Source organism: Pyxicephalus adspersus, chromosome 1 (genome assembly GCF_032062135.1).
Source record: "Pyxicephalus adspersus chromosome 1, UCB_Pads_2.0, whole genome shotgun sequence".
NCBI classification, from domain to species: domain Eukaryota; kingdom Metazoa; phylum Chordata; class Amphibia; order Anura; family Pyxicephalidae; genus Pyxicephalus; species Pyxicephalus adspersus.
Window position 1 is genome coordinate 48,052,399 of NC_092858.1, and position 27,671 is coordinate 48,080,069.

Genomic DNA, 27,671 nt, shown 5'->3' on the forward strand with positions numbered 1-27,671 from the left:
TTAGCAAAAGAGAACTATGAATAGTTTTATTCAGCAACAGTTGTTCTTATAGTTTAAAGAATCAATGTATATAATACATTTCAAAGATGTCCAAAAATGTGGATTATTTGTGAAAAATTTAACCTTATATTCTATGAGCTGCTCCACATTATCAAGACTGATATTTGTCTGTCTAGCTAACTAGATAAAAGGTTTGTAATCTGGATGCAACTCTAAAACAAGTCTAATTTTTTCCCCAAAATATTCCAGACAGTCAGCACCTGCCCCTTGTTAAACTAAATTCTCAGTTGTTGGCTAAAATCCGCTGTGTCTGGGCCCTACAAATGACAATCTGGAATCTATATATAATATATATATATATTTTAATTTTTTTTTTATTTTTTTAAGCCATGGACAAATACCATTAAACCAAATGCCCAATACCACCTCTACAAAGTCAAAGTATAAAAAAATCATATCATTGGTCCCTCAAGATGATTGGGGATTTTTGTTACATGTTTCTAATTCTATTTTTGTTCTTTATTTTGCATTAATTGGGCTGCATATTTAACAGACAGACTGTTGTGAAGTTGTAGACAAAGGCAATGTGAGGAGCTCAATAGAAATAAATTATTCAGGATAAGGATTCAAGACCTAAGTTATTGTTTTGTACTAGATTCCAGTAAGTCCTTTGCTTCATTTATTTTCATGGCCATAAATGGCGAACCACCTGTAAAGAGAAGAAGAAAAATAAATACAGTGTACAGAAAAACAAAGCACTCTAACATTGGGGGCGATTTAACTAAGGGACGTTCGGTTGTTCACTTCCAAAAGGTAAATTAATAATAGGCAAGAGCTAAATTTGCCTATGTAATGTACAGAGCTGCTTAATATGTTGGTGCTATAAAAATCCTGTTTATTATTAATATTAGTTTGGGGAATGTGATAACACACATACACTTGAATTTTGCAGATCTTGATCTCATTTACCAAGCTGAGGTGAAGAATCCCTTTGCTCTGACCAGCCTAAACTCATTTATTAAATCAGATGCATTCCAGGTTTTCTGCATCATTTTTGTAATGTGTCTAACATTACAAGAATTACAAAAACCAACCTTCCCAGACATACCTGCAGTCATATATACCTCTTAACATGTCCCTATATATGTGGGGCTTATGAAGAAGAAAAAAAATGGTGGTCTTCAAGGACCACCAATAGTGTTTTTTTTTGTTTATTTTCACAATTTTACTTTATTTAAATAAACTTTAAATCACGAAAATGGCAAATATACTGCAAACTACCATCATTATTCTGATCTACCTAGAAATTATGGGAAATACCAATATGGACTACATTCATGAATATACAGCAATGATAAGAACAGATGGGGAAGCTTTGAAACCAACTTTGAATTTTTGATAATCTCTTACTGGTATTAGCCATGAAATTGCAGTTCAAAATCTGGATTTCTCCGTTCAGGCAATGGGAAGAATGGCCAGAATTGTTCATTCTGTATGTTTGGAACCACCTATAGGAATATGCTTGTTTCTGGTTCCTGTATTGCTTATTAGATGTGTTTCTATTCCTAAAGAAGGGTTTGCTAAAGCCTAAAACTGTGGCAATTTGTGAAAAAAAACACTTTTGTCCTTCATAAATCTTTTTGATGACTGAAATGATCACTATATATTTGAGATGATTAAGACTGGCCTGTTGCACGCACTTAATATTGGAGTCCAAGGTATTTCAAACACATCTATTTATACACACAGAGAAAGGAAAACCACTTGAATCACCCAGAAACCACAGACAATGGAATCAGAAATATCTATATGTAAATTAAGTATTCTTTATTTAGTAAAAAAAAAAAAAATTATGTAAAAAAAAAAAAAAAAACATGTTTCACACCAAGCAAAAATGATATTTGTCATATGCTCTTTAATTAGGCACTGTGGCCCAAATTACCTAACTTCACAGCAGGTGAACTGCACCCCAATTACTGGTGGGGTCAATTGCAGATATTATGTGCGGTTTGATGAATCCCAGCATTAAAGCAGTAATATCCCATCTTGGGGAATGGCAGTTAAAATCTCTTCTGACTCAGTTTTCAATGTAATCTGCTCTAAATCCTCAATTTAGAAGAAAAATTCAGTCATCAAGTGTCAGTGTGGTCTCAGCTAATTAATGGAAGAAATATCAGCTTATCTGCAGGAGTAAATGTGTTTTTGATGAACCATCTACAGCGAATGGTATTTATAATATGGATAACCCTCAAACACAGGTAACAATAATGAAATATTGTGCATGCAAATGTAGGCCATGGTATAATACCACACTGCACAACAAAGTAACTCCATTAACAAGAAAGGCTACAAGTATACTAATAAGTAAAAAACTTAAAATCTTGTATCTGAAATGGCCATTATGTTTACTAAACAGAAAAACTAGACAAACAGTTACATAATAATGATTTCTCTAGATATCTTCTAAACTCTATTTAAATTTAGGTGTTATATCATCTATTTGCAGCATTTATTTAACATCAGGGTCTAACAATTGATCAGTTCAAAAGAGGGAGCTGAACTTCTGAACACCAAAGTGACGGTATAACCTGTGCTAAACTGCATGGAGTTTGCATGTATTTCTAGGTAATGCTTTTAAAGGTGGACATGTGTGAATGGCCCTTACCAGCAATATAAGTTTCCTGGTATATATATCATTAGAAACCCCCCCCCCAAATATCTAACAATGTAGGACTTGTGGAACACAGGAAACGGTTTATTAGCCCTTTGGGGTGTCAAAATGCAAGGCATCAGTGGTAAATTGGTGGAGAGAGGAATATGACAACAGTCCATTCAGTGAATTGGGTCTGTGCATTAATCAACTTAAATAATAAATTAATAATAAAATAAATAAATCAGATATTTGTACACATCATACTGATTTACCCATCAGTAATGTGATGAAAATCTTTGTCACCTATAAACGTATAGCATATGGACATGTCAGGGATAGGAGCAATCATGCTATAGTGTGTAGTGGAGACGAGATGCCCAACAACTCAACAAGTAAACAAAATGACTGGGGGATCTATTTATAAGGCAGTAAATCTGACATTCACCGAAACATTTCTGGTGGAGAAGCCGGAAGATTCTGAAGGTTATTTTTTGTCAACAGTTTCTAACATCCTTTATAGCTAAAAGGATGCGCATGATGCTCCTAATTTTTCACAGTACTGTGACGGTTTACATGGCTATAAAAAAATGACAGACTCTCCTACTTAACAGTTTGAGAAAAGGCATGCGAAGGCAAACATGGCAAGAACATGCAATAATAAATATACATAGCTACCCTGAATGCAACAGAAGTTCAATTCTAAGAAAACAGACATAAAATTGGTATGGATTCTGAAGCACAAATTCCCAAAGCATTTTGTCAGCTAATGAGTAGCCTACATCTATATATTAAAGCAAAATTACTGTACTGAGGCTCATCTCAGATCAAAAAGCAATTAGGTGAAGTTTTAGATGAAAAGAATGTAAATGTGCAAAAAGTAGATCACCAGAACAATGGAGAATGTCCAAGTAAATGTACCGATAAAGAATATTATTTTAAAAAGCCAAATCTTGGGTGGTTCTGAAGGATCCTATTATTACTGCCTAAATCTACCAAGAAAAGAAGCCCCAGTGTAAAGAAGATTTGTTTGGTAAATTACATTAAAATGCCAACATTGCTGCAGTAACTTTTCTTTTTCCAGACTGGAGCAATGAGCGTTGGACACAAAGGTTGGGTACAAGAACCTTGTAGAAAATCTTTTCCAATTTAAAAAGGTGTTCAGTTTGAAGCTCTAGAGCTAGTTTATAAAGGCGAATACTCACAATGCTTGGATAGAATACACTGTTTAGAAAGACAGGGACCTGTACGGGCATTGCAGGTTCATAATACAGAGATTTAGTTTCCAATATAACTATTTATGGACTGTCAAATTGAGGTTTTATTGACTATAGGACAGCACTGGTATAAAATTAGAAATTCACAAGATTTCTGTCTGGCTTGTATTACCACTGCTGGATTGGTGAACGGCTCACAAGTTATAATTGTTGGTAAGGGTGAAGTGTCAGCACTCTGTCATAAAATGTGGAGGGTGTTGTAAATCTAACTATGAGGAAAGAAAAAAATACTCTCCCGTTTGACTTTTGAAATACAGCGTAATGTTTTACCATCTGCTATTTTTAAGCTGAGGCAGAAATGAGCATATGGGTGTGCTTTTCTCCAGCAGATGTGGTCTACTTAGAAGTTATAATAATAGTCTTTCTGTAAAATAAATCATTTACATTCAAAACCTGGCTAGTTACAGCATTTGTAATTTGGTTCTGTAGTCTGTAATTTCCAAACTCTGAATGGCATTAATATTTTATGGCAAGTTTACAGAAGGCAATCTCACTCAGAAGAGCTTTTATTTCTTGCATGTTACCAAAATGGAAATGATTGAGCAGAAGTCTTACCTGTTTTTAGCAACTACAGTTATAAATGATTAAGCATTGCCTGCTTTACACTATTGTAGACAAGAATAAGCCTTGCAAATGCTATTGGAAAGGGCAAGTCTAAAAAATGAGCAAGTCAGTTAAGAGAATAGCAGTTACCGAATGCCCATGACATGATCAGTAAAGCAATGCAGGTAACCATGGTGTAAAGATAGTAGATTTCCAACCTGCTATGTAAGTGCAGGCTTTGCTAGCCACATACTATGCAGCCTATTTAATCATTTTTTGCTCAAAATAGTTTTTGGTTATTTACAAATCATAGTTATACAAATCAAATATCAACCGTGGACATAGTATATCAAATATTTATAATCATCTGCAAAGGATTATTTATTACGATCCTATTACCAATGAAAAAAAAATACCATCAAGAAAAAAAAATACATAGTTATGTCTAGGATTAGGATGTTATGACTGCCACAGTTGAAACCTTAGCCTGCTCAACTACAAAAGTAAATTATCAACTTGCAAAGGATTTTTTTATTTACCATAAGGAATCCAGTGAAAAATTCAGTTTGCATAGAATATCCAATATGTGCAAGGATTCATTTAAAAAAAATGATTTTGCTTGCAATGATGGTGTGGTTTAAGTCAGAAAAGCTAAATCTCATTCAGTAAGAAGAAGAACAAAATACTGCAAAGTACACACAAAGTATGTCCTGAGGTTCTTGGCTGTGTAGCTCTCAAGGGGTTTATTCACCAAAAGTCTCACAGACAAGACCTTCTTCCATCTCTACAAATTTGTTTGTATGGTAATGCAAGAAAATGGGCAGTCTAGGGCCATCTACTGTCAATTTTAGTTAGCTGCTAGTCTCAAATAAATTAGGAGTTACTCAACAAGCATACAACCAAAAAAAAAAAAAAAATTGCAGAAAAGTTGGAATTTATTTTAAGCCCAATTATCAAAAAATCATGATTTATCATGTGTAACTAACAATCACAATGACAGCAATAACTGCCTATTTATTTATCTAATGATAGGTCTTACAAACTGATATTTTTCCTTGACATATCGTAAAGAACAAAAACATTCTGTGTTCCGTTTAGAGTACACAGAACACTGGCTTCCAAGCATTTACTTACAAATATTGGTTGATGTACTATATTTCTGTAAATGTATATAGTGAGGGAAAGAAGTATTTGATCCCCTGCTGATTTTGTACGTTTGCCCTCTGACAAAGAAATGACCAGTCTATAATTGTAATGGTAGGTTTATTGTAGCTGTGAGAGACAGAATAACAAAAGAACCCTCAAAAATCCAGTGTTCAAAGTCAGAGCTTGATGTGCATTGAGTGAAATAAGTATTTGATCCCCTATCAACCAGTCTGGAGCCTGGCTAGGCCACTCCAGGACCTTCATGTGCTTCTTCTTGAACCACTTCTTTGTTGCCTTGGCCGTGTGTTTTGGGTCATTGCCATGCTGGAATACCCATCCACAACCTATTTTCAATGCCCTGGCTGAGGAAAGGAGGTGCTCACCCAAGATTTGACAGTACATGGCCCAGTCCATTGTCCCAATGTGGTGAAGGTGTCCCGTTCACTTAGCTCCACCTACATGTTTGACGGTGGGGATGGTGTTCTTGGGGTCATAGGCAGTATCCACCCCCCCCCCCAAAAAAAAAAAAAAAAACACGCGAGCTGTTATGAGCATGGGGACCTTGAGGGCTCTGCAAGATTTAAGGTCTGCACGGTTACCATTTGTTACCTTGGTAACTATGGTCCCAGCTGCCCTGAAATCATTGACAAGTTTCCCCCGTGTAGTTCTGGGCCGCTTCGTCACCCTTCTCATGATCATTGCAACTCCACGAGGGAGATCTTGCATTGAGCCCCAGACCCAGGGAGCTCCACAGTTCTTTTGGGTTTCTTCCATTTGCAAATTATCACGCCAACTGTTGCTACAATATTAGGAGTGGCAAAATCTACAGTTTTGTACATCTTAAGAAAGAAACAAAGCACTGGTGAACTCAGCAACGCCAAAAGACCTGGACGTCCACGAAAGACAACAGTGGTGGATGATNGCAGAATTATTTCCATGATGAAGAGAAACCCCTTCACAACACCCAACCAAGTGAACAACACTCTCTAGGAAGTAGGCATATCGATATCCAAGTCTACCATAAAGAGAAGACTGCATGAAAGTAAATACAGAGGGTGCACTGCAAGGTGCAAGCCACTCATAAGCCTCAAGAATAGAAAGGCTAGATTGGACTTTGCTCAAAAACATCTAAATAAGGCAGCACAGTTCCAGGAAAAACAAGCATTCTATGGACAGATGAAACCAAGATCAACCTTTACCAGAACGATGGCAAGAAAAAAGTATGGAGAAGGCGTGGAACAGCTCATGATCCAAAGCATACCACATCATCTGTAAAACATGGCAGAGGCAGTGTGATGGCTTGGGCGTGCATGGCTGCCATGGCACTGGGACACTAGTGTGACACAGGACAGAAGCAGCCAAATGAATTCTGAGGTGTTCAGAGACATACTGTCTGCTCAAATCCAGCTAAATGCAGTTACATTGATTGGGAGGAGTTTCATAATACAGATGGACAATGACCCAAAACATACAGCCAAAGCAACCCAGGAGTTTATTAAAGTGGAATATTCCTGAATGACCAAGTCTGTCACCTGATCTGAACCCAACTGAGCATGCATTTCACATGTTGATGACTAAACTTCGGACAGAAAGGCCCACAAACAAACAGCAACTGAAAGCTGCTGCAGTAAAGGCCTGGCAGAGCATTAAAAAGGAGGAAACCCAGCATCCGGTAATGTCCATGGGTTCAAGACTACAGGCTGTCATTACCAGCAAAGGGTTTTCAACCAAGTATTAGAAATAAACATTTTATTTTCAGCTTTTAAATTTGTCCAATTACTTTAGAGCCCCTGAAATGAAGTGATTGTATTAAAAAAAAGCCTAACTGAACCTAACTGTAAGTGGTGAATAAGGTATAACATAAGCACTGGCTAAAATGTATAGGCTTTGCAAAATGCATTTCAGTACAAACGGGAAATTATGGAATAATGCAAATCATTCAAACATTTATACAACGGGTATATAAAAGTATCAACCCCTTCAAACTATTTTCACTTTGTTGCTTTGAAGCCTAAAACAAAGACACACACAAAAAATGTTTTCTCCCTTAATTTACTTGATGCAATTTATACCATCTAAATGAAATATACAATTAACTGAATCATGATTGTCCCTGCTGCAGAGAAACAACCCCAAAACAGGATGCTACCACTTCCATGCTATACTATAGGTACAGCAAGTCGTATGGACTTTTTACCAGATTTACAGTTGGGTATTTCGGCCAAAATAGTTCAACTCATCCGACCAGAACACCTTTTTCCCTAAGTGGCCTCATAAGGTGCAATTTGACAAAACCTTATCATCAAGATCTTTTTCTTGTAAATATTCCATATAAGCCACATTTGTGGCATACTTTATACTGTTGTCACATGTGCACAATGGCCACTCTTTGCTATAAATTCCTGAAACTTTCCTGGGCAGGGTTCCCTCCACTTCCTGTGTCACTATCTGTCTGTCATTTGCAACCCCTATTTGTACAAAGCTGCGTAACATATTAGCGCCATATAAAACCTGTTTATTATTAGATAATAATAACAATAATAACCGATTCATGGTTGCAGTTGGCCTGTTGTTTGGTTTAATTTGAAGGGATGGCCTGATCCTGGTAGAGTCCAAGCAATACGAAACACTTTAAACTTCCTATTCGTAAACTCTACTGTGCTTCTAGAGATCGATAAGGCCTTTAAATATTTTTTTTTGTATCAATCTTTTGATTAGTACCAGTCCACAACTATATCCCCAATAGTACCAGTCCACAACTTTAATCCCAAGATTTTTTGGCACTTCTGTTTGCTGAACTAATTAAAATGATCACAATCACAAGTGGATTGAAAAGTTAGGTATAGCTGATTTAAAGTTATTTTTTCTTTTTGAAGGGTTGTGCTCAGTAATTCACAAAATGTGAATATTTTGAAACAGCGACAGTTTTCTGTAAACACTATACGGTATTTAGGTACCCATTTGTAAGCACTAGCATATTTAAAAGAAATTACAATATTCTATATATGGAGACTTACAACCAACTAAAGGTGTTCTTTTTACTGTAAAGACAGACTATATTGTGTGCATTAGAGACAAAAATACAAATTGCTCTTGTTGTTTAACCAATAATGAAATCAAACCAAAACATATTGAAAAATAAGTGGGTAGAAAAACTATTTTACCTTTATCTGGATGATTTAAAATCATGATTTTCCGATGAGCCGCCCGAATCTTGGCTTTGCTAGCAGATGGACTGTAAAAGTAAAGTTTTACAATAAACTGTGTGAACTATCAAGTGTAAATTACATTTTATAGATTCACACTTTAACAAGCAGGACTTCTGCCATCTTGTGGTCAATACACAGCATTACATGAACATTTTAAATACAAATTTATTAAGACACTTGTCTTTTCTAAGCTATCAATTATCTGACTCAGTAATTGTTTCTTCTACAGATTAATTTAATGCAGTTCTGTCTAGATGAAGCAAAAGGATTATTTGTAACTTTAAGTGGCTAAGCCAGCAATTCATCCCTAATGCCCTCACTGATTATCTGATAGACACTGCAGCCTAAATTCTGACCATGACAATCATTCAGAGTCAAAATTTTAAAGCAGACATTGACAACTTTATTTAAAACAAACTAAAAGAAAAAAAATATCCTCCACTAGAACACACACTCCCACTCAGTCCTGTGTATTGCGGGTTTTATTTATTTATTTATTAAAGCAGAAAGTCTTGTATTTATGCCTGAGAAAATGGACAAAAAAAAATATCCTCTGCCTCTATTGTTTTATAAGCGTTTTAAATAAAATGTGCAAAATTGATGACATGATTATTTTGTTTTTGGTTTAGTACCCGACAGATTGCATCTGCAATAGTTTTACTAAACAAACTAGCATCTTTGTAGAAACCAAAAGCCATCCAGTCTAAGAATAGGTGCTAAAAACAACATGAAGGATTTTACCATGCCATGGCACCAAGCCCCTGTAACCCCTGTACTACCTAGCTTTTCCCCTGCCCTTTTTTAAAGGTCCTTCACATGAAGTGGAAGTACCTGGTTGGTAAGAAAGAACATCCCTCAAAAACAATGCAGTTTCCACTTTTCCTGGCCGCTCCCTTGTGATGGATCCTTGGGAAGCATGCTCAACACACTGCACTTCCACACACTCAACTGCACAAAAACTGAGATTCATCTAATTACTCACATCTCCCTTGCAGCTACCAAAACAATGGACATGAAACCATGCGATTAAATTAAATCCTCCATGAATCACAGTAAGTTCTACACCACGGGTCGGCAAACCTTTACTATCAAAGGAGCCATTTTGCCCCCTCTTCCACTAAAGAAAAATAGTATAGAGCCGCAAAAACATATTATACCTTTAAATGTTTTATTCACATGCACACTGCAGAAATGCAGTGTGCATGTGAAGGCCTACTTTGAAATAAATTAAACACTGAACTATGCCTTAACATGCAGGCATAGGCAAACTACGGCCCAACCGGGATGTTTCCCTGGCCCTTTGAGTATTCCACGGCTCTGGCCGGTGCCACCCCAAGCAGGGTCAGAAGAAGGACCTCGCCGGGCCAGAGCCGGGGTAAACGTCCCAGGATTTAAGCCTGCAATAGGAGAGTGGGCGGGTTGTGTGCCATCATGATGTCACGTTCAGGGGCGTCATGATGGCATAACGCCGCCCACTCAACCATCAACCCAGCTCCTTTGGCAAATTTTTTTTTAGATTGTGGCCCCTGACTAAAAAGGTTTGCACACCCCTGACCTAGTATCATGATTTATTTTATGAATTTGTGCAATATTTATTGTATTTCACTGAATTTAATACACTCATGATTAAAGTAATCAGTAATCTTTCTTGTACATACTTTTATATTTTAAAGTCCAGCAATCACATTCGTTTTCCCAAAATAGGTAATTAATTGGGTAATTGATAAATAGATTAATAAGTAATTTTATATAATAATATAAAGTTACATAAATAAATAATAGCCTACATAATTATGTATATCAAATATTACATTGAAGGGTTAAATATTAAGAAACATATTTGAACAGGGTAGATTTGTTTTGATGGGCAGAGTTTTCAGATGTTCTGACTATGTAGCTCTCCCTTTATAACCTCACCCTTATTACAAACATATCTACCTTTCCGTGACTATTTTACAACAAAAGATTAATGCTCTGTATCTTTCTCCCAATTCCTAGATGATATTTTCCTGGTGTGTAAATAAGAATTGAACACCTCAACATTTTTCTCAGTAAATATATTTCTAATGGGGCCACTGGCATGAAATTCACACCAGATGTCAGTAACAACCCAAGTAACCCACACATACAAAGAAATCAAAATACATATGTCCATAAAACAAGTTATGTGTAAAAAAAACGTGGAAAGGCACAGGGAATAAGTATTGAACACATGAAGAAAAGGAGGTGCAAAAAGGCATGGAAATTGTATAAAAAAGCGTTATGTTATGACTTTTTTTTTTATACATTTATGTTGAATCTTGGATTGCAGAGTGCCATTTTTTTGTTGCCCTGTTATGACAAATAAAAAACACATACAAAAAAAAATGTTGAAACAGACTCTGAAAAAACTAAGTGCAGTGGGTACCTGGTTTTCTAAATTTGTCAAAGCCTTTTTTAAGCACATTACAGAGTTCCTATATAAAAACTAAGGTTATGGAAACTGCAGAACAAAAATAAATTGTAGAGAATACTGCAACCTTTCTTTGGGTTCACAAAATGTGATTCTACTGTAATGTGAATGACGTGATAACATTTTTCTTTCAGGTATAATTGAATATTTTACCAAAGACATTCAACTACAAAGTAAACATCAGGTATCTTAAACAGCACTTAATTTATTTTAACAGCCAATCCATCACTCATACTCGTGAAGAGTAGAGAGGGATAGGGGAAATGCTGACAATCTCCTAGAAAGGAAACACCAGAGAAACAATGCTGCCCTGTTAACATTAAATATTGCATATTTGGAAGTGCTATATTGACAGGTAGAGGGACAATCAGTAAGCTAAAATCAAATGGACATTTGGCGCACCAATTTAACAAGCATTGAATGTTTAACTAGCTTTAAGGTGTTTCCAGCTGCACATTACTTTCTTTCCATTAGTAGAAACAGGTGCAGGTACTTCCCAGTGGTTTCCCATGTGCAATTCTCAAACATTCATCTAATACCATGCTTTGGTTCAATAAGGCTAGGTAATTACAAAACAATAAACAAGAAGAATCTAGAGCTCGGTTAATTACAATAAAGATATATACATCAAGGGAGTACTTTCACCCATTTCAAGATACAAATTACCTGGATGAAAACAAGATCTGCAGAAATCATTTTAAAGAGTGCTTAATTAGTGGACACCTCGTTCATTTCATCACTTACATATTACACATTTAGTATGTTCACTTATCACATCAAGGGAAACACAAGACACCCACCTGATGCCTAAAATTAGACTGGCTTCTCGCCTACTCATTTTCTGCTCAAATCCGCCTTTGTAATAATAAGAAAGACTCTGCAGAAATAGAAAACAAGTCATATTGCAGAAATCACAGCAATGTAACGATATCACACTTCAAGACGTGACCAGAAACTGAATCTGGGAATTACTATGATGGCTCATACTGCTCTGCCTTACTTAGAAAAGAAGTCAATTCACACTTACCGGAGTTGGGATTTTCTTTGCATTTTCTATGATAACTTGACTCAACGGTTTCCACAGCTGGAATGCAAAACGACCTAGAAAAATCCACATATTTTAATGGGTCTCTGCAGTAATTTGTAGTGTGAATTTGAATGTTTTAAACCAAACAGAACAACCAATTGTTAATAATATGATATGTGTATACCTCCAACCCTGGGACATTTGTAATAGGAATGCAATCTAGTTAGTTAGCTCAAATGTAAAGTAATTGCTGCTTGTTCTTGAATAATGGTCTTGGTTAGTTTTGTTCAGAGTGTTTTAATAGCATTTTAAGAGAATCAGCTAGGGATAAAAATTCAGCTTTCTACAGGGACTAACACTATATTTTTCAATTTAAAATTCTCCCTATGAAAACATTATGGAATATAAACCTTGTAAGGCATTATGACACTGAAGTATAAGACAGAACAATCCCATCCTACTTTTTGTAAGTAATTCTGGCTTTGTAATTGGACTTGTAAAGAGGTTTTATGAGCTATAACACAAGGTGGACATTATTACACATAAAGGGCATCAAATATTAGATAAATAGGTTACCACAAAATTATTTGAGTCCATTGAGAGACATGGGAATATGATACTTTTGGATTATGCAGCCACCTTTGGAAAGAGGGATAGGACCCGTCCCTTAGAGACAATTACTTATTGAAAAAACTACTTCATTATCCATTTAGGAACACAGGATTCTGCTACCTTTGGGAAGACCAAGATCAGTCAACCGATTGGTGAGCATAGCAAGTTCTGTATATGATACGCCACTGGCATTATCTGGCAAATGAAGCCTGCCTACAACCAGGAACAAACCATACAGTGTTAGTAACCCAAAGACTCAACCTGTAATCCTATGAAAAACTACAGAGTCAGGAAGATACTAACCCTGAAACGGGGGGGGGGGGGGGGTATTCCTACCCAATGGACTAAAAGAGAACCACTCATAGTATGCAGAGTTTCCAAAAAAAGGCACAAGTACTGAAAATTCCTAGCAGAACATAAACTAAGAGGTACCCTGGACCCAAAAGAAAACAAGCCAAAGGGTCTTAAGGAGGAAACAATGTAGGAGAGGAAAATATATTCCTAACTCGGAAAAGACACTGAAAGCAAGGTTTAAAGGACAACAAAAACTCCATATAATCCAGTGCAGTCATAAGGGAAATAAGGTACCTAAAGATCGTAAAAATCATTCCTCACCAATTAGGTTTGAAACAGGACACCAATCACAAACCCTGAAGTTACATTAACATGTAACTTAGAACAACTTTGGGTGGTTAATGATATAACCCAACGTAACCCAAATGGTATAACCCAAATGTGGAACCAAAAGGAAGAGCCTGACTTGGGACCACTCAAGACAGCAAAACTATCCAATGTTTCTAAGACCAAATATGTTGGAGCTGCAAAGCAATACTGAAAATGAAGCTCAGGGTACAAAGTAATGCCTAAGGAACTCCCATGTAACAATCCCCTTAAACAGTTGGTAGTGGATCAGGATCTGATCGCCAAAGTGGTAAAGCTGTAGGAAAAGGATTGTTGCTTGAAGTACTTGGTGGCTCAACAAGGAGCAGCAATTAAATGGAGCTTCCTCTATGCCAGGGGTGTCAAACTCTGGCCCGCAAGAAAATACCAAATGTCTACTAAAGTTGGCCCGCCTACAATGTAAATAAATTTCCATGCAAAAAAAATGTAACACTTTTTGCATGGAAATACAGACAGAATTAGTACGCTGGGGGGGGAGGGGGTTAACATTCATTAACCACCTTCCTCAATGGTAGATATTTCTTCAATAAATATCAAGGTTGGCCCACGACTTAGTCCAAATTTTTCATTTTGGCCCATGCTTGAGTGAAGCAAAACACTAAAGTATAAAGCACCACTGAAAAAAGATGTCCAACCTCCTCAGACATAGTAGGAGGCATTTTACTTGAGAAATCACTATGAGGTGCAAAACTTTTAAAGGTATCAAATTTCTGTGTTCGTCAATGGAGGATATAGAAAAGTGTTTTTTTCTGTTAATAGTAATTCACAGAGATCAGCAATAAATAAGAACGTGTCCCACTGAAGAAGTGTCAGGTCTCCCTTTTCTCTTTCACATTTATTTATTTATGAGGATCTTTTTTATGTAAAGACTTGGGAAAACAGTTAGTCCTATGAAGAATAAACAATTGCGTAGGCCTAGAAGCAGGTGACAGATATAGAAGGTATAGTTTTCAAATATCCTATTTCGTTGGTCCTCCTGAATTACACCCACACTCTGCTTCCATCCAAGTCTACAATTCTGAGGAAAATTTGCCATGTGCCTGAGGGTTTCAGTAATGTTTCTAAAAAGGGCATAGAATTAGTGTTATAAACCTGCGATTTAGCCTGGGCCTGAAGTGTGTGCCATAGTCAGGATCTGAAGGAAGAAGCTAAGCGATATAAAAAAGCCAGCCAGAATGTGTAACCCAATCCTTGCAGGAGAAATTGTGCCCGTTCACCCCCTTTCCCTATAGGGGAAGAAACAAAGTTACATTGGCGTTAGTAAATGGGCACTCACCCACCATTGCAGTAAATAATGCCGTAGTCCGAAAAGCGAGGGGGAGACAATACCCAAGTGCTCTGGTTGCCTCAGGATCCCCAAGCCATATTCAGAGGCATTACATCTGTTAGTAGGAAAACTATCCTATTATTTTTTGTTTCACTTTGCAAGTATAAGTTGATGTTAATAACCTTGGGTCAACTGAATGCAATCTCCCTGCCCAGAGTGCATACAAGCAAACAGTATGTAAAGATGGTAATAGCAATTATACCCAACAATAAATAATATTATAATGAACATGGGCTTTTCCTTTCATTGAAATTTCTAAATAAAAGACATTTTCAGAAATGTATCAGCCACTAAAGTGGATTTAATTTTAGAATCAAAGGGGAGCCAAAAACAAAATGTTATCTGTACCTGCGAAACCTGCAGCTGCTACTCCAAGACCCACAGCAATCAATGTTCCACCCTACAAAAATAAAAAAAATAAAATTTTATATATAAACTATACACCTGTAACAACCTTTCAATATAAAAGGTCACCACAGTGCTCATGGTCAACATAAGTAAAAGCGGAAGCAACCTAGGCTAAAGAAATATAATTTTATAAAAAAAAAAATTGATCAGAAAAATAAGTAAACAGAGTATGAAACTTCATATCAGATACTGATGACAAAGATTCAAGTTGAAAATCTTTATTGATATAATATCTACAGACAACACACTTGCATAAAACATTTAATAGAAAAGAAAATAATTGAGCAAATAGGGCTGGATTCAACTCAAACTGAAAATCAAAGTAAAAAACTGAAACAGAAAGATCAATCCCTACAACAGCTGGGCATGATTCTGATGAAACTGTGGGTGGTTTTCTAGGGATCTCCTTCCAGACCGGCATGAGGGCATCAAAAAACTCCTGACAAGTCTGATGCGCTGCTTCTACTGTTCATCCTCACACAAACACACAGATATTGGCCTTGCTATTGGGGAAAAGACCTGTCACCTTGTATCTTTTTCATGCCCTTGAGACGCTGCTAGAAGACACAGCAAACCTTCTTGCAACAACATGTATGAATGTGTCATCCCCGAGGATTTGGACTACTTGTGCAACCTTAGCGGCATGTTGGAATTCTACAGTCAGGTAGAATGAGGAGAGAAAAAAGTTGTGGTAAAACCATTGCTTCTTTGGGGGTTGGCCCGCCGTTGCCCCTCCTGTTTATTCATTTCACCTGCTTTAGTGCAAAAAATAAAAGAAACAATGACATTTCCACTGGGCAGATTGATCATTTAATTTAGCAGGCTTATTAGGAGTTTAATAGACTAAGCTGCGTACACACTTCCAATTTTTATCGTTGGAAAAGAACGACGAACGAACGACGAATTGTCTATTTGTCATGATGATCAATTTCATCTTGACATGAAGTGATAGTAGGCGGTAAAGCCTACTACGTGTCAACTTTCTAAATGAGGTTTTCTTTTCATTTTGTTGTGTCTCCTGGACAGGTAAAGAAGAGGAGTCACCTTAAAAAAACAGACAAAAAGGTAAATCCAATCGATTGGGCAAAAATCGTTCGTAAAAAAAGTAACCAACGAAGCCGACGAACGAGGATAGTCGTTGGAAATGAACGACCGGACCGGCGGATCGGATTGGACGACGATCGTTGACCATCTATCGTGTGTACGGTCGTTCATTGATCGTCCATGGTCTGAGCATGCGCGGTGAACGAACGTTCGCTCACTTCCTGTGGTGCACGTCACTTCCTGTATCGTTCAAACGATCGCATCTATCGTGTGTACAATATCTGCGAACGATCGTGTCGTTATCTGTATGTACAGGATCGGTGCTATACGATCGTTCGCAGATATCGTGCAGGATCGTTCATCGTTCGTTTACCAACGATAATAATTGGAAGTGTGTACGTAGCTTTAGTGTTATACTGTGTTGATTGAGTGTTCTTTTAATTTTTTCAAGCACTGTGTATATATGTGTATATATATATATATATATATATATATACACATTTATAGTACCTAAAATACTGTATAACTGCATGAGGCATAAAACTTGTGAAAAGGCAAAATGTACGGGGTTTTTCTTTTAATTATTTTTTTACAGTAGATTTTACTGTGTTTGTTACACATATCAGAGCAAACTTCATTTTCAGCTCCCTACATCTTCAATGTTGGACATTCTGCAATCTCATTTAATAGTACGGACATTTGATTTCATGCTAAGAAGTGCAAAGCCAAGATTAAATATCCTGTTAAGTTTTTCATTTTTGTCTGTCATTCTCTACAAATGAATTCATGTCAATTTTGCCCCACACCAAGAACTAGCACAGTGTATAGATTGCCATATTTTAAAAAACACAGCACTAAGAAATTTCTCAGTAACAAACCATATTTAGAAATACAGATAAAACTGATATTAAAAGGACACAGAAAGAGAAAGTTACACAAGCCAACATTTAGGAAGTACATTCTCAGTGGTCATGTAAGGTACACCATGAATACTGTCACGATTGGTTGCATGACACTCATTAAGGTTATACTGAGTAAACATGTTTTGTAGGTATGTTTTGCTTAAGCCCACTGATTGCTTTGATTTGTTGCCTGAAAATGATATTTAAATAAGCCAAAGCCATCTAAAACTGGGAAAAAAGGTAATGGGTTTTAATTTGCACATCACTCTTGATCTAGTACAGACAAGCATAAAAATGTATTCTTATTTAGGTTGCTTGTTTATGTGCACAGCCGCATTTCACCAACATTGTCTACTATAAGTAATGACAGCTCTTTGCGGTGTTACATGAAGTAAAATGGTAAATACACAGATGAAAGGATTGGAGCTTCATTACAGAGATACTATTTTCAGCAAAGCTATGTGTCAAAGCAAGACAGGCTGTCATAGTACTTCCTTTACTATGGCCCACAGACCTTTCATGCAGAGTATTATTTACATGTGCCACACATTAGCAGTAAGTGAAACTTCAAAGCAGGAGGGAAGCCATCTGCTTTATCCCCAGCTCGAAGTACTGAAAATCTTGAAGAATGTCTCTACTGAGCAGAAATGATTCACATCCTATTCTCAAGCATTGACATTCCTGCATTCTGCTGAGGCATCTATTCTACTTTTTTATGTGCCATCCTTGTTTTTTATGACTTCTACAGTTTATTTCAAATTCAGTGAGCAAAGCACTTTGATTTTATTCCAATGTACTGAAAACTAGAAATGCTGACTCATCGAAGTCATTGCCAAAAAAAAAAAAAAAAAAAAAAGAAAGAAAGAAAAAAATGATGGCACTACCTGCAGAACAGAAAAACATAAATAAAACATTGCATGATAGTAGTAATAATTCTGGGAAGCAAAGTTGCTGGCACAAACACAATGGCTTACTTCATATTTACCCGAATGCAGACGTGCTGCACTTAACTAAAAATTTGTCAAAATGTAAAATTCAATAAATGCTTTCTAAATATCAACAAACTTGTTCTGTTTCCTCATTTGATCTGCACCATTGGGTTGGTTAGTCTATAGCAGCTCCAAAGTAATTCTTTAGAAAATCCTTTTGACAGACACATTGGAGGTTTGGCATACTTTCATATTCAAAAGAACAAGGATGGCACGTTTATCAACTGACCCTCATACATGCAACCTATCCTAACCCTTCCATTAGCTGCCCATGAATTTAAATAACTCTGAATACACACAACTGCAATTATTAAAATTAATTCAAGCTACAGATAAGCTAAAAAAGTTTACATACCCTGGCATTAATTTGTAGCCACTGTGTGGAAAATATGACCGATCATGCAGAAAACTTTTAGGAAGTGTGCTCAGTCAAAGCAAATTTTTATAGCATGATTGTGTGTGCCCTTATTAAATCATAACAGTAACTTAAAATCAGCCTAACAGGCCTGATCAAAAGTTTACATAACCTTAGACGCTGGAGCTGATAATATACACACAGATTTCATTATAGTGTCTGTATCCAGGCCTGTAACCTCTTTGATTATAATTAAGGACTGTGTCTACATAGTACCCCGAAGTTCATTCAGGGATACAATGATTTTGCTGGATACTGAGACACAGTAAAAGCAAAACTGCCAATGGACTTGCCAGAAAAGGTGACGAAAAATACACCATCCCTACTGTGAAGCATGAAGGTGGATCACTGAGGCACTAGGGCTGTGTGAGCTAAAGCAGCACATAACCCTTGTGAAAACTGACAGCAACATGAATGCAGAATGTTACCAGAAAATAGTGGGGGACAATCAGTCTGAAAGCTTCCTATGGGATGCACATGGATCTTCCAACATAACAATGATCATAACAATGAAACAGGTCAGGACCAACTGTTAGAGGTTACAGAAGAGCGGCCATCACAGTCTCCTGACTTCAATATCTTGGAAAGACTTTGGGGAAATCTCTAATGCACATTTTAGGACAACAACAATTTATGGGACCCAGAGGGTACTCGCAAAGAAGAAAGGGCAGCTCTAAACAACTGATCCATAGCTATCAAAAAAGACTGCATGCCATCACTGAATGCAACATGTAGCATTATGAAATTAGGGGTATGCAAACTTTTAAACTGGGACCGTTTTATTTTTTTACCTTATTGCCATGTTCTGTTTAGTGGCTGTGCTTTTCTGTGATGCCCATTAGAAGTTGATAAAACATTGCCTAATTACTCAAGTTTTCTTTAAAAAATTAAAGACATCTTACAGGATTTGTAAATTATGACTACAACAGTACCTTCTTCCAGCTGCTCCTGATTCTTCTAAGGAAGCATTATTATTTACGAAGACATAAAAAGTATTTGAGTCAGAGAAAATTACCAGATAATGGAAATACCGGTACCGGTGCCCCACTATGGATGGTGTTTTGGCAGCACTATAATCTTAGTCATGTGGACAGCTGTAGTGTTTATTCTAATGAAAAGAAGTAGGTGAAGGTAAAGCGTACCTAAACCTAAGAATTTTCACTTTACATACACTGTTTTTTTTTTTAGGTGCTCTTTTCAAAACACTCTTTTCAAAAAAAAAAAAAAGGGGGGGGGGGGTGCAGCACCGTCCCCCAATTCCCAATGAATGGGAGCGCAAAGGCTACCTGCATACCTACATCACGCATCTGCGCATGCGCAGAAGGAGCCTTTTCGTGGGGGGAAATTTTTTTTTTTCATTCTACATCACATGATTTTGCGCCTTAGTCGGGTGACGTAGGATGAAGAACGTGGAAGAAAAGAAGATGGCGGCATCCGGAGCATCGGCTCTGGGGTGACGTGGGACCAGATGCAAGACACCCCCGAATGGATCTGACTGCCCTGCGAGATTGAAGGTAAGAATATTTTTTGTTTTTTGGCAGTATTTAGTTTAGTTCCTCTTTAAAATAGTGTTAGTCATGTGTATGAAGTTATTACCAAAAGGAGATGCAGGCTTGTTTGGGCTTTCCGCAGGGTGAAGGCTTTATTATAACAGTGATCAGCTTCCTGCTGACTTTTCTAGATAATGCAAAGTAAAACCTTTATGCAGTCTTTACAACTATTGTAGTCATGCACAATGCAATTTAGCAAGTTACAGTGACACTTATTTTAAACAACATTCTAATGCACTAAAAGCACACAACAATGCATATAGAAACAAGCAGCACTGTGTTCGATAAAAAAGGTTCGCTTTTGTGACACAAACAAAATGAAGGAACCAAAAAAAAAACATTCAAAATTAACGGAATAAAAAAAGGTGGAAGGGAAAAGAAACTGCTAAAGGGGAGGAGAAGTCAAACAGGACTGAATTAGGTAGAAGGTAATAAGGAAGAGGTAGAAGGTAATAAGGGGTTTAATAAGAACAAACTATATTAAAAGTTGTTTCAATTGACATCTAAAGTTTAAAAGTGATGAACTTTTATTTGCAGCTGAATTAAAAAAGGGATATACAAAAGTAACAATATTACTTGGTACCCCTCTATCTTGCATCTAAACAGTATTGTTTGTAAAGAGTGAGGCGTTGTATGCAAGGGATCATTCACTGCCAATCTGATAAAAAGGATTGGATCTAAATAGAATCTAAAGGAAACTCTGTGTCGGCAAATATTGATTCGTTCTACACAAGTTGCAACCATGTTTTTGACGGCAGAAATGTCGATTGCTGTTATATTTAAAATTGCCAGCAAGTGACAGCAGGGAAGAACAGGAAGGACACAGGTTGCAGAGAGACATGGTGAAGATATGCAATATGACTAGTAGCTATTTGCCATAAGGGAGATTAGTCAGGACTGCTGCAAATAGTTCTGCTCCGCTGCATCCCCCCCCCATGTCTGTGACAGTAAATTGGTTAAGAGATTGGTTGAGTCTAGGTGGAAGGACAAGATTAGAGTTAGGGTTAATTTAAAGTAGATTTAAACGCAACTAAAACCTCAGGTCATGAAATTCTTTCACAAGCATGTTTTATCTGATGCTTTTATTAATATTTTATTAAATATTCTATAATAATATTTTATTCTTTATGGGTAAAACACTTTGTCTTTCCTTAACATGTTGTCATATGTAGGAATGAATTGCATGTAAATGCAGCATGTACATATTATATATTATTAACATATTATTGCGGAGCATTGACATGTGATGTCCAAGGGCTGTTATGTGCACTGTCATGTGCTATGTAGTGATATAATGGACCTGATTTAATAAAGCTCTCCAAGGCTGGAGAGGATACATTTTCATCAGTAAAGCTGGAATAAATTTCTTCAAAGTCATTTGCTAGCAAATGTTTTGAATCCTGGACCAGATCCAATCCAGGTGTGCTGGATCACTCAGCTTTACTGATGAAAGTGTGTCCTCTCCAGCCTTTGAGAGCTTTTATAAATCAGACCCAATGTGTTGGGAGTGCTTGCCTGTGCAGCATGTACCATTTATACACAGTGCACACCAACTGCTATAGGCTACCAACCTTATTTTGTCATTGCAATGATTCTGCATTCCAGTTGTACAGCCTAATTGTGACCTTACCTCTAGATGGATACTCTTGCAGGCAACAGACTGCATTTTTCCTGTCAGGCTCGCTTTAGAGGAATACTACATTGTGTGCTGTCCAACCTTTTCTACAGTTTTAAAATCATCACTTCCTAAACTAGAAAACAAAAGTTTTTTTGTTGTTAACTGTAGATTGCATAGAAAACAACGGGTAAGCCTTTTTTAATCTGAAAAAATGATACATTAAAAGTGAATAGAAATAGCTGAATTAATGAGTGCAAAGCAGAGATGCAAAATTTACTCTGGCCAGAGAAGGGTATATGGGTGCTGCAGCTCAAGTCAATATACCGGAATTCACAGTTTCATTTCTTCCAATAAACAGTAGAATTGTACTGATTGCAGTTGTAGCAAGTTACCTAGTCTGCAGCAGCATGACAGATTTTATTGACAGAAATGACCTTCAGAACACTGCCACAAAAATGTCATCTTTGTTTAAGATTCTGCAAATTTCAAGGCTATGCCCTAAAATCTGAAGCAAAACATAGCCTTACAATTTAAAAGAAAGATTTTTAAAATGTCTATTTGTTTTCCATTAAACTCATGTACAGGAGAGGCAGAGAAAGAACTATTTTTTTTTAAATACTTGAGGGTTGAAACATTTTGTATTTACAATACTCTAATAATAAAACAAAAAAAATGCAAAGAGTAAAAAACTGTAAATCATGGTATGTGTCCACCCTTTTCCTTCAAAACAGCATCAGTTCTTCTTGGTACACTTGCAGAACTTTCTAAGGAAACCAGAAGGTAGGTTTAGGAGAACGAACCACATTTCATCTGTGCATTTAGGTTGTCTCAATCACTTCTGTCTCTTCAAGTAATCCGAAAACAGCTATTCTCAATATTTGAAACATGGGGGAACCCTTAAAATAGTGCTAAAACAATAAATGAAGTGAGATAAGAACTATAAAAAAAGGAAAAATGCAGACGCCAACACATAACTATGTAGAAAAGTTAGGGATCTGTGTGTGGACCATCGACCATTATGATTCAGTGAAAAGATGAAAAGGGTGGGCATATACAAAACTTTTTAGGGAGTCAAACACTACAATCAATATTAAAGGACACAATATATAAACATCTATACATGGATGATATATTTAATGATAGTATTTAGTATACACATTTATTGATATAATTTTTACCAGTTCCGAGCAGCATCAAGGAGTAATTCTCCCAGAGACAGATTAAATTAGGCTACCTGGTATAACCTGATGGGAACTTGGTGCTCTAAATGTATCTAAATTACTAAATATCTGTACATAAAGCCTCTGTTAGGTGCCTTTGTCCCTGGGCAGGCATAATTTTTAAGGCTTACAGTACAATACTTTCAATGCAAATACAGAACATTAATGAGTAGCACCTTGTTAAACATCTCTTGGTTAGGCCAATAACTTCTCACAGCATCCAACATGAAGATAAGAAAAGATCATTAACATCCACAACAGGGATCAATAATGCTACATAGGGGGGTTTGGGTATAGATTGAGACTTGGTACAAGTAGGTTGTGATTTAGAGCTACACCTCTATTTGTATTCCATACCTTTAATACAGGCATGGGCAAACTACAGCCAAATACAGTGGTTTCTCTGGCCCCTTGGGTGTTCCGCGGCTCTGGCCAGTGACACCATGAGCAGGGTTAGGAGAAGGACCCAGTTAAGGGAGGGGGGGCACTGGCCAGAGCCGCGGAACACGTCATGGCTCGTGGAGGTGAGCAGGTTGTGTACAGGTGTGTACAGCGCTGGTTAACACATTGTTCAGTCTTTTGTCGTTGGAAAGAATCGTGAATGATCTTCTCCAATAACGATTATTTTTCTGACATAAATAGGGCAACAGAATAGGGATGAAGTAAGGCCAGGTACACAAGTGCAGTGGTTCTCATCCAAATCTTGCGTGTGTACAGCACTTGTTATAATGCAAGTAAAGGGGAGGGAGCAGAAGGTGCTGACTGTACATCCTTTCCAACAACAAAGCCTAAGACCTGTGTGCAAACACAGGTTGTGCAATGGCCCTATCGGGGAACTCTCCGATTCTGGTCTGGAGACTCTGGCTATTAAGTGGACCTGCTGGGTACCCAGCCATAGAGTTCCCTCTCCCCGCCCACTCTCCCATCGGCCAGGCCCCTATTTCAAATTTTATTATTTGGCCCCTGACTCTAATAAATTTAAAAATAAACAATTTAACAGTGTTATAGTTTATATGTTTCTATAATAATTCATGCACTGATAATTACTAATAAGAGCAAAAAACAGCAATTTTTTAGGTTTATCTCTTTTAAAAAGATAACTTTTCCTATCAAGCGGTAAGAAGTGTGATTCCTGGGTTTTTTTTCTGACATAAATAGAGCAAGGGAATAGGGATGAAGTAAGGCTAGGTACACATGTGCAGTGGTGCTCATCTGAATCTTGCCTGTGTACAGCACTTGTTATAATGCAAATAAAGGGGAGAGAGCGCAGCGGGGTGCCAGTCAGTCAGAGCAGCGGAACACGTCCCGGCTCGTGGAGGTGGGCAGGCTGTGTCCCTGCACACAACCCGCCCACTCTCCCATCACAGGCTAAGATGGGAAACTGGGCGGGCTGTCACTGAACATAACCCACTAACTTTCACCACTGGCTCAGATATGCGATGGGAGAGTGGGCAGGGTTATGCCATCATGATGGCATAACCCTGCCCACTCTCCCATCGGCCTGGCCCCTCTTTCAAATTTTATATTGTGGCTCCTGACTGAAAAAGTTTGCCCACCCCTGGCTTAATAGATGATTCGGCTAACGCCGCTGATACACCTTAAAGTCCCACTTTACAAAATAAAGGGTCAGGCAACTGGTTATTGCAAAAAGGGACAGGCGATGTCCCTTCTGCAATAACTCATCTTATATGTGGGAAAAGGAGAATAAGCTTAGTTGTGCCAGGTTTGGTTGCTGGGGAAACCCAGTAATCCTGGCTTCCCTTGCATGTGCTGGAGATTGATGAACTCCTGCTTTATGTCTCACTAGCACAACCAACCAACCAACCAAAATGGCTGAAGATCATTTCTGGACAAAGGAAGATGGCAGGGTCTTGTGAGAAAACACAGGTTCTGCTTTAAAAAGCTTATCCCTATTAATGCTACTCTCAGCATCCTCACATGTTATTATGAGGGGTCTTGAAAAAGTTTCTGAACTTTAATACTTTTTTTTGGAAATGGAGAGGGTGAGAGGAATACTAGTAATTGTTGGAGTCTGAGCGTGTCTTGTGACCAGTCTGCTGCAAGCCTTACAGTTTAGTATAAGAGTGGTCACACTGCTGTGATAATGGCTGTAAAACTGTAATAAATTGTGTCAGAGGACCAGCATTCTGTCATAAGCTTTGTGTGTGCAGGAAGCAGAAGTTCATCTCCACGTGTGTGCTGAGTGTGTCTCTCTTGTAGATTTAAATATTTGGGAAAGGCTATATTAGTGTGATGAATAGCCCTTTCCACTGCCAATCTGTGATCAGATGGGACAATGAATGGCACATGAGTGATGAGTGATTTTCAACAATAAATGTGTACTGTAGTCTTCTTCATGGAAAAATAAGACCTAGGGCATAATTTGACATTTCAAAAAATATAAGACAGTGCCTTATCATCGGGGAAACAGGGTATGTGATGTGTTTGCTTGTCTTTTATTAAAGTGCCCCTGACATGTGAACTGTATGTGTGTATGGATTGGCTATGTACACACACCTCAGGGCTGTTATGGGACGAAAAAACCTGTGTGTGTACAGTGCTCGTCATCCATCAGATCCATGGGCGATGAACAATCGTAATGGAAGTGAAGGGGAATGAGCACAGCGGGCTGCCGATCCGTCATTCTCCCCTTTCCATAGAGCAGAATGGTGCTGTATGTACAGCGCTCGTTTATATATCGTTCAGTCTTTTGTGGTTAGAAAGAATCATGAATGATCCTCTCCAGTAACAATTATTGCAGTGTGTACGCAGCCTTTGTGTGGTGGCATTGTGTTGTGACCGGAGTCAGATGACACAAGATTGGTAGAACCACACACACGACGGTTACTATACACGGAAATGTATGGCAGCATTGTATATGTTGTAACATTTTAAAAAGTAGAAAATAATTCAATGCTAAAGAGAAATCAGAAAACATAAAAGCTGTGTGATATTTCTATTCCACAAACACTACACCCAGCACACAATACACCAGGGTGACATTGCACAGCACACAGCTTATGTAACAGCACTGCAATCACTGGAGCAGCGAGGTCACTGCATACAGACATGTACAATGATGGATTGATTCGGGTGAATACCCTAATACAGTGTTGAGCCTTGTAATCCCTGTGTAATAAATTCGGGTCACCTGAATGACATGACAGCCCAGCGCCCCTAAAGTGTTGTGTCACTGACACCTGTACAAATGGCAGCATGTACACAGCAAAGGCTACACTCACCATTCTGCGGTCAATGTCCGCCCCTGGGGTCCCTCTGCTTTCTCCCTTGTACTCGGGGTAGCGCAGCGATTCTGAAGACTCCATGCCACTGATGTAAGCTGCCATGACACTAGTACGGTGCTCGGTGAGGTCAAACTTAGCCAATGTCGCTTCACTCGGCACACACCCGGAAGTGTTGCGTAATGCAGCGTCACTCCATAGCCCCGCCCCATCAAGAGAACAGGTCCTGCACAGACTGCTCTATAGAGGGCAGGGACATGGAGTGAAGGAAGAAATATAGATATAAATAAAGAAATATAATAATATCACTGAGTTGTTATTGTCTTTGTTTTCAAATACTACTTTATAGAAGACATTGCTGCTTTACACCCAACAAGCTCTGACATGAAGTAATATAAGTTACCTTATAGCCACAACAACCCTATTTGGTGACCTATCACCATGGTACATATGTACACCCCCAGTCATGCTGCATGAGCTTGGCATGGAGAAGACATATAAAACAAAATGTGGGCATGCCTGTATATGGTTATAGATCAGAGGGGCATCGTCTGAGACAACCTACACAGTAATACACAAAAAGGTTTTTTTTTTTTTAGGCGCAAACATGTCCTAAAAGGACAGTGCTGCACCCTTTTATTTTTTTTAAAAAAAGGTGCAGCACAGTCCCTTTAAGATTTGTTTGCTGTGGCGATCAAGACTTAAAGAGGAACTAAACTAAAAAAAGCCTAAAACAAAAAAAATACACTTACAATGAATCCCGCAGCGCAGTCGATCAGTCCATGAGGTCCCGCCTCGTCCCGGTATCCGGGACTGAGCCAGCACCCCGGGCGGCGCAATCTTCTCCTCTTTTTTCTGGTTCTTCTTCCAACGTCACCCAACCCAGGCGCGAGATCCAGTGATGTAGGTTGGAAAAAAAACTTGCCAATCACACTGTGCATGCGTATATTGCTGGTCTGTGAAAAGAAAACATGCCCCTGCATCAGTAGGAACCTCTCACCTGCAGTAGTGTAGGGCAAGGAAAATGCCTGGGCATCAAGGGGAGAAAAATAGTCCAGTTTCAATTGTCAGTAGGGGTAAAAATTGTCCTGGCATCAGTAGCTTATAATAAAGTAAAAATTCCTTGGGTCATTGCCTATAAAAGGAAAAATGTCCTGGCATTTGTGTTCAGTGGCAGAATGAAGGTCCAGAAGATTGGGATTAAAGGGAGAAAGAAAAGAAGAAAATTGCATTCAGTTGAAGGTAACTTCTGTCACTGTCACTCAGTGAGGGGTAACATTGGTGCTCAGTGAGGGGTAACACTAATGCAAGAGGGTGTAACACTGGTGCTCAGAGTTGGAGAGGGGTATGATTGTCAGA

The 27,671-nt window shown here is 37.9% G+C and overlaps 1 protein-coding gene across 1 annotated transcript; it reads right to left on the bottom strand.

The window, feature by feature from the left end:
* On the bottom strand, window positions 1–26,470 carry DNAJC15 (DnaJ heat shock protein family (Hsp40) member C15). The gene is made up of 6 exons (XM_072410213.1): window positions 26,313–26,470; window positions 15,273–15,324; window positions 12,305–12,378; window positions 12,078–12,154; window positions 8,781–8,851; window positions 1–709 (listed from the first exon to the last, which is right to left on the bottom strand). The coding sequence occupies exons 1-6, from the start codon at window positions 26,415–26,417 to the stop codon at window positions 639–641; spliced, it is 450 nt and encodes a 149-aa protein (XP_072266314.1). The 5' UTR covers window positions 26,418–26,470; the 3' UTR covers window positions 1–638.
* Window positions 26,471–27,671: the final 1,201 nt, after the last annotated feature.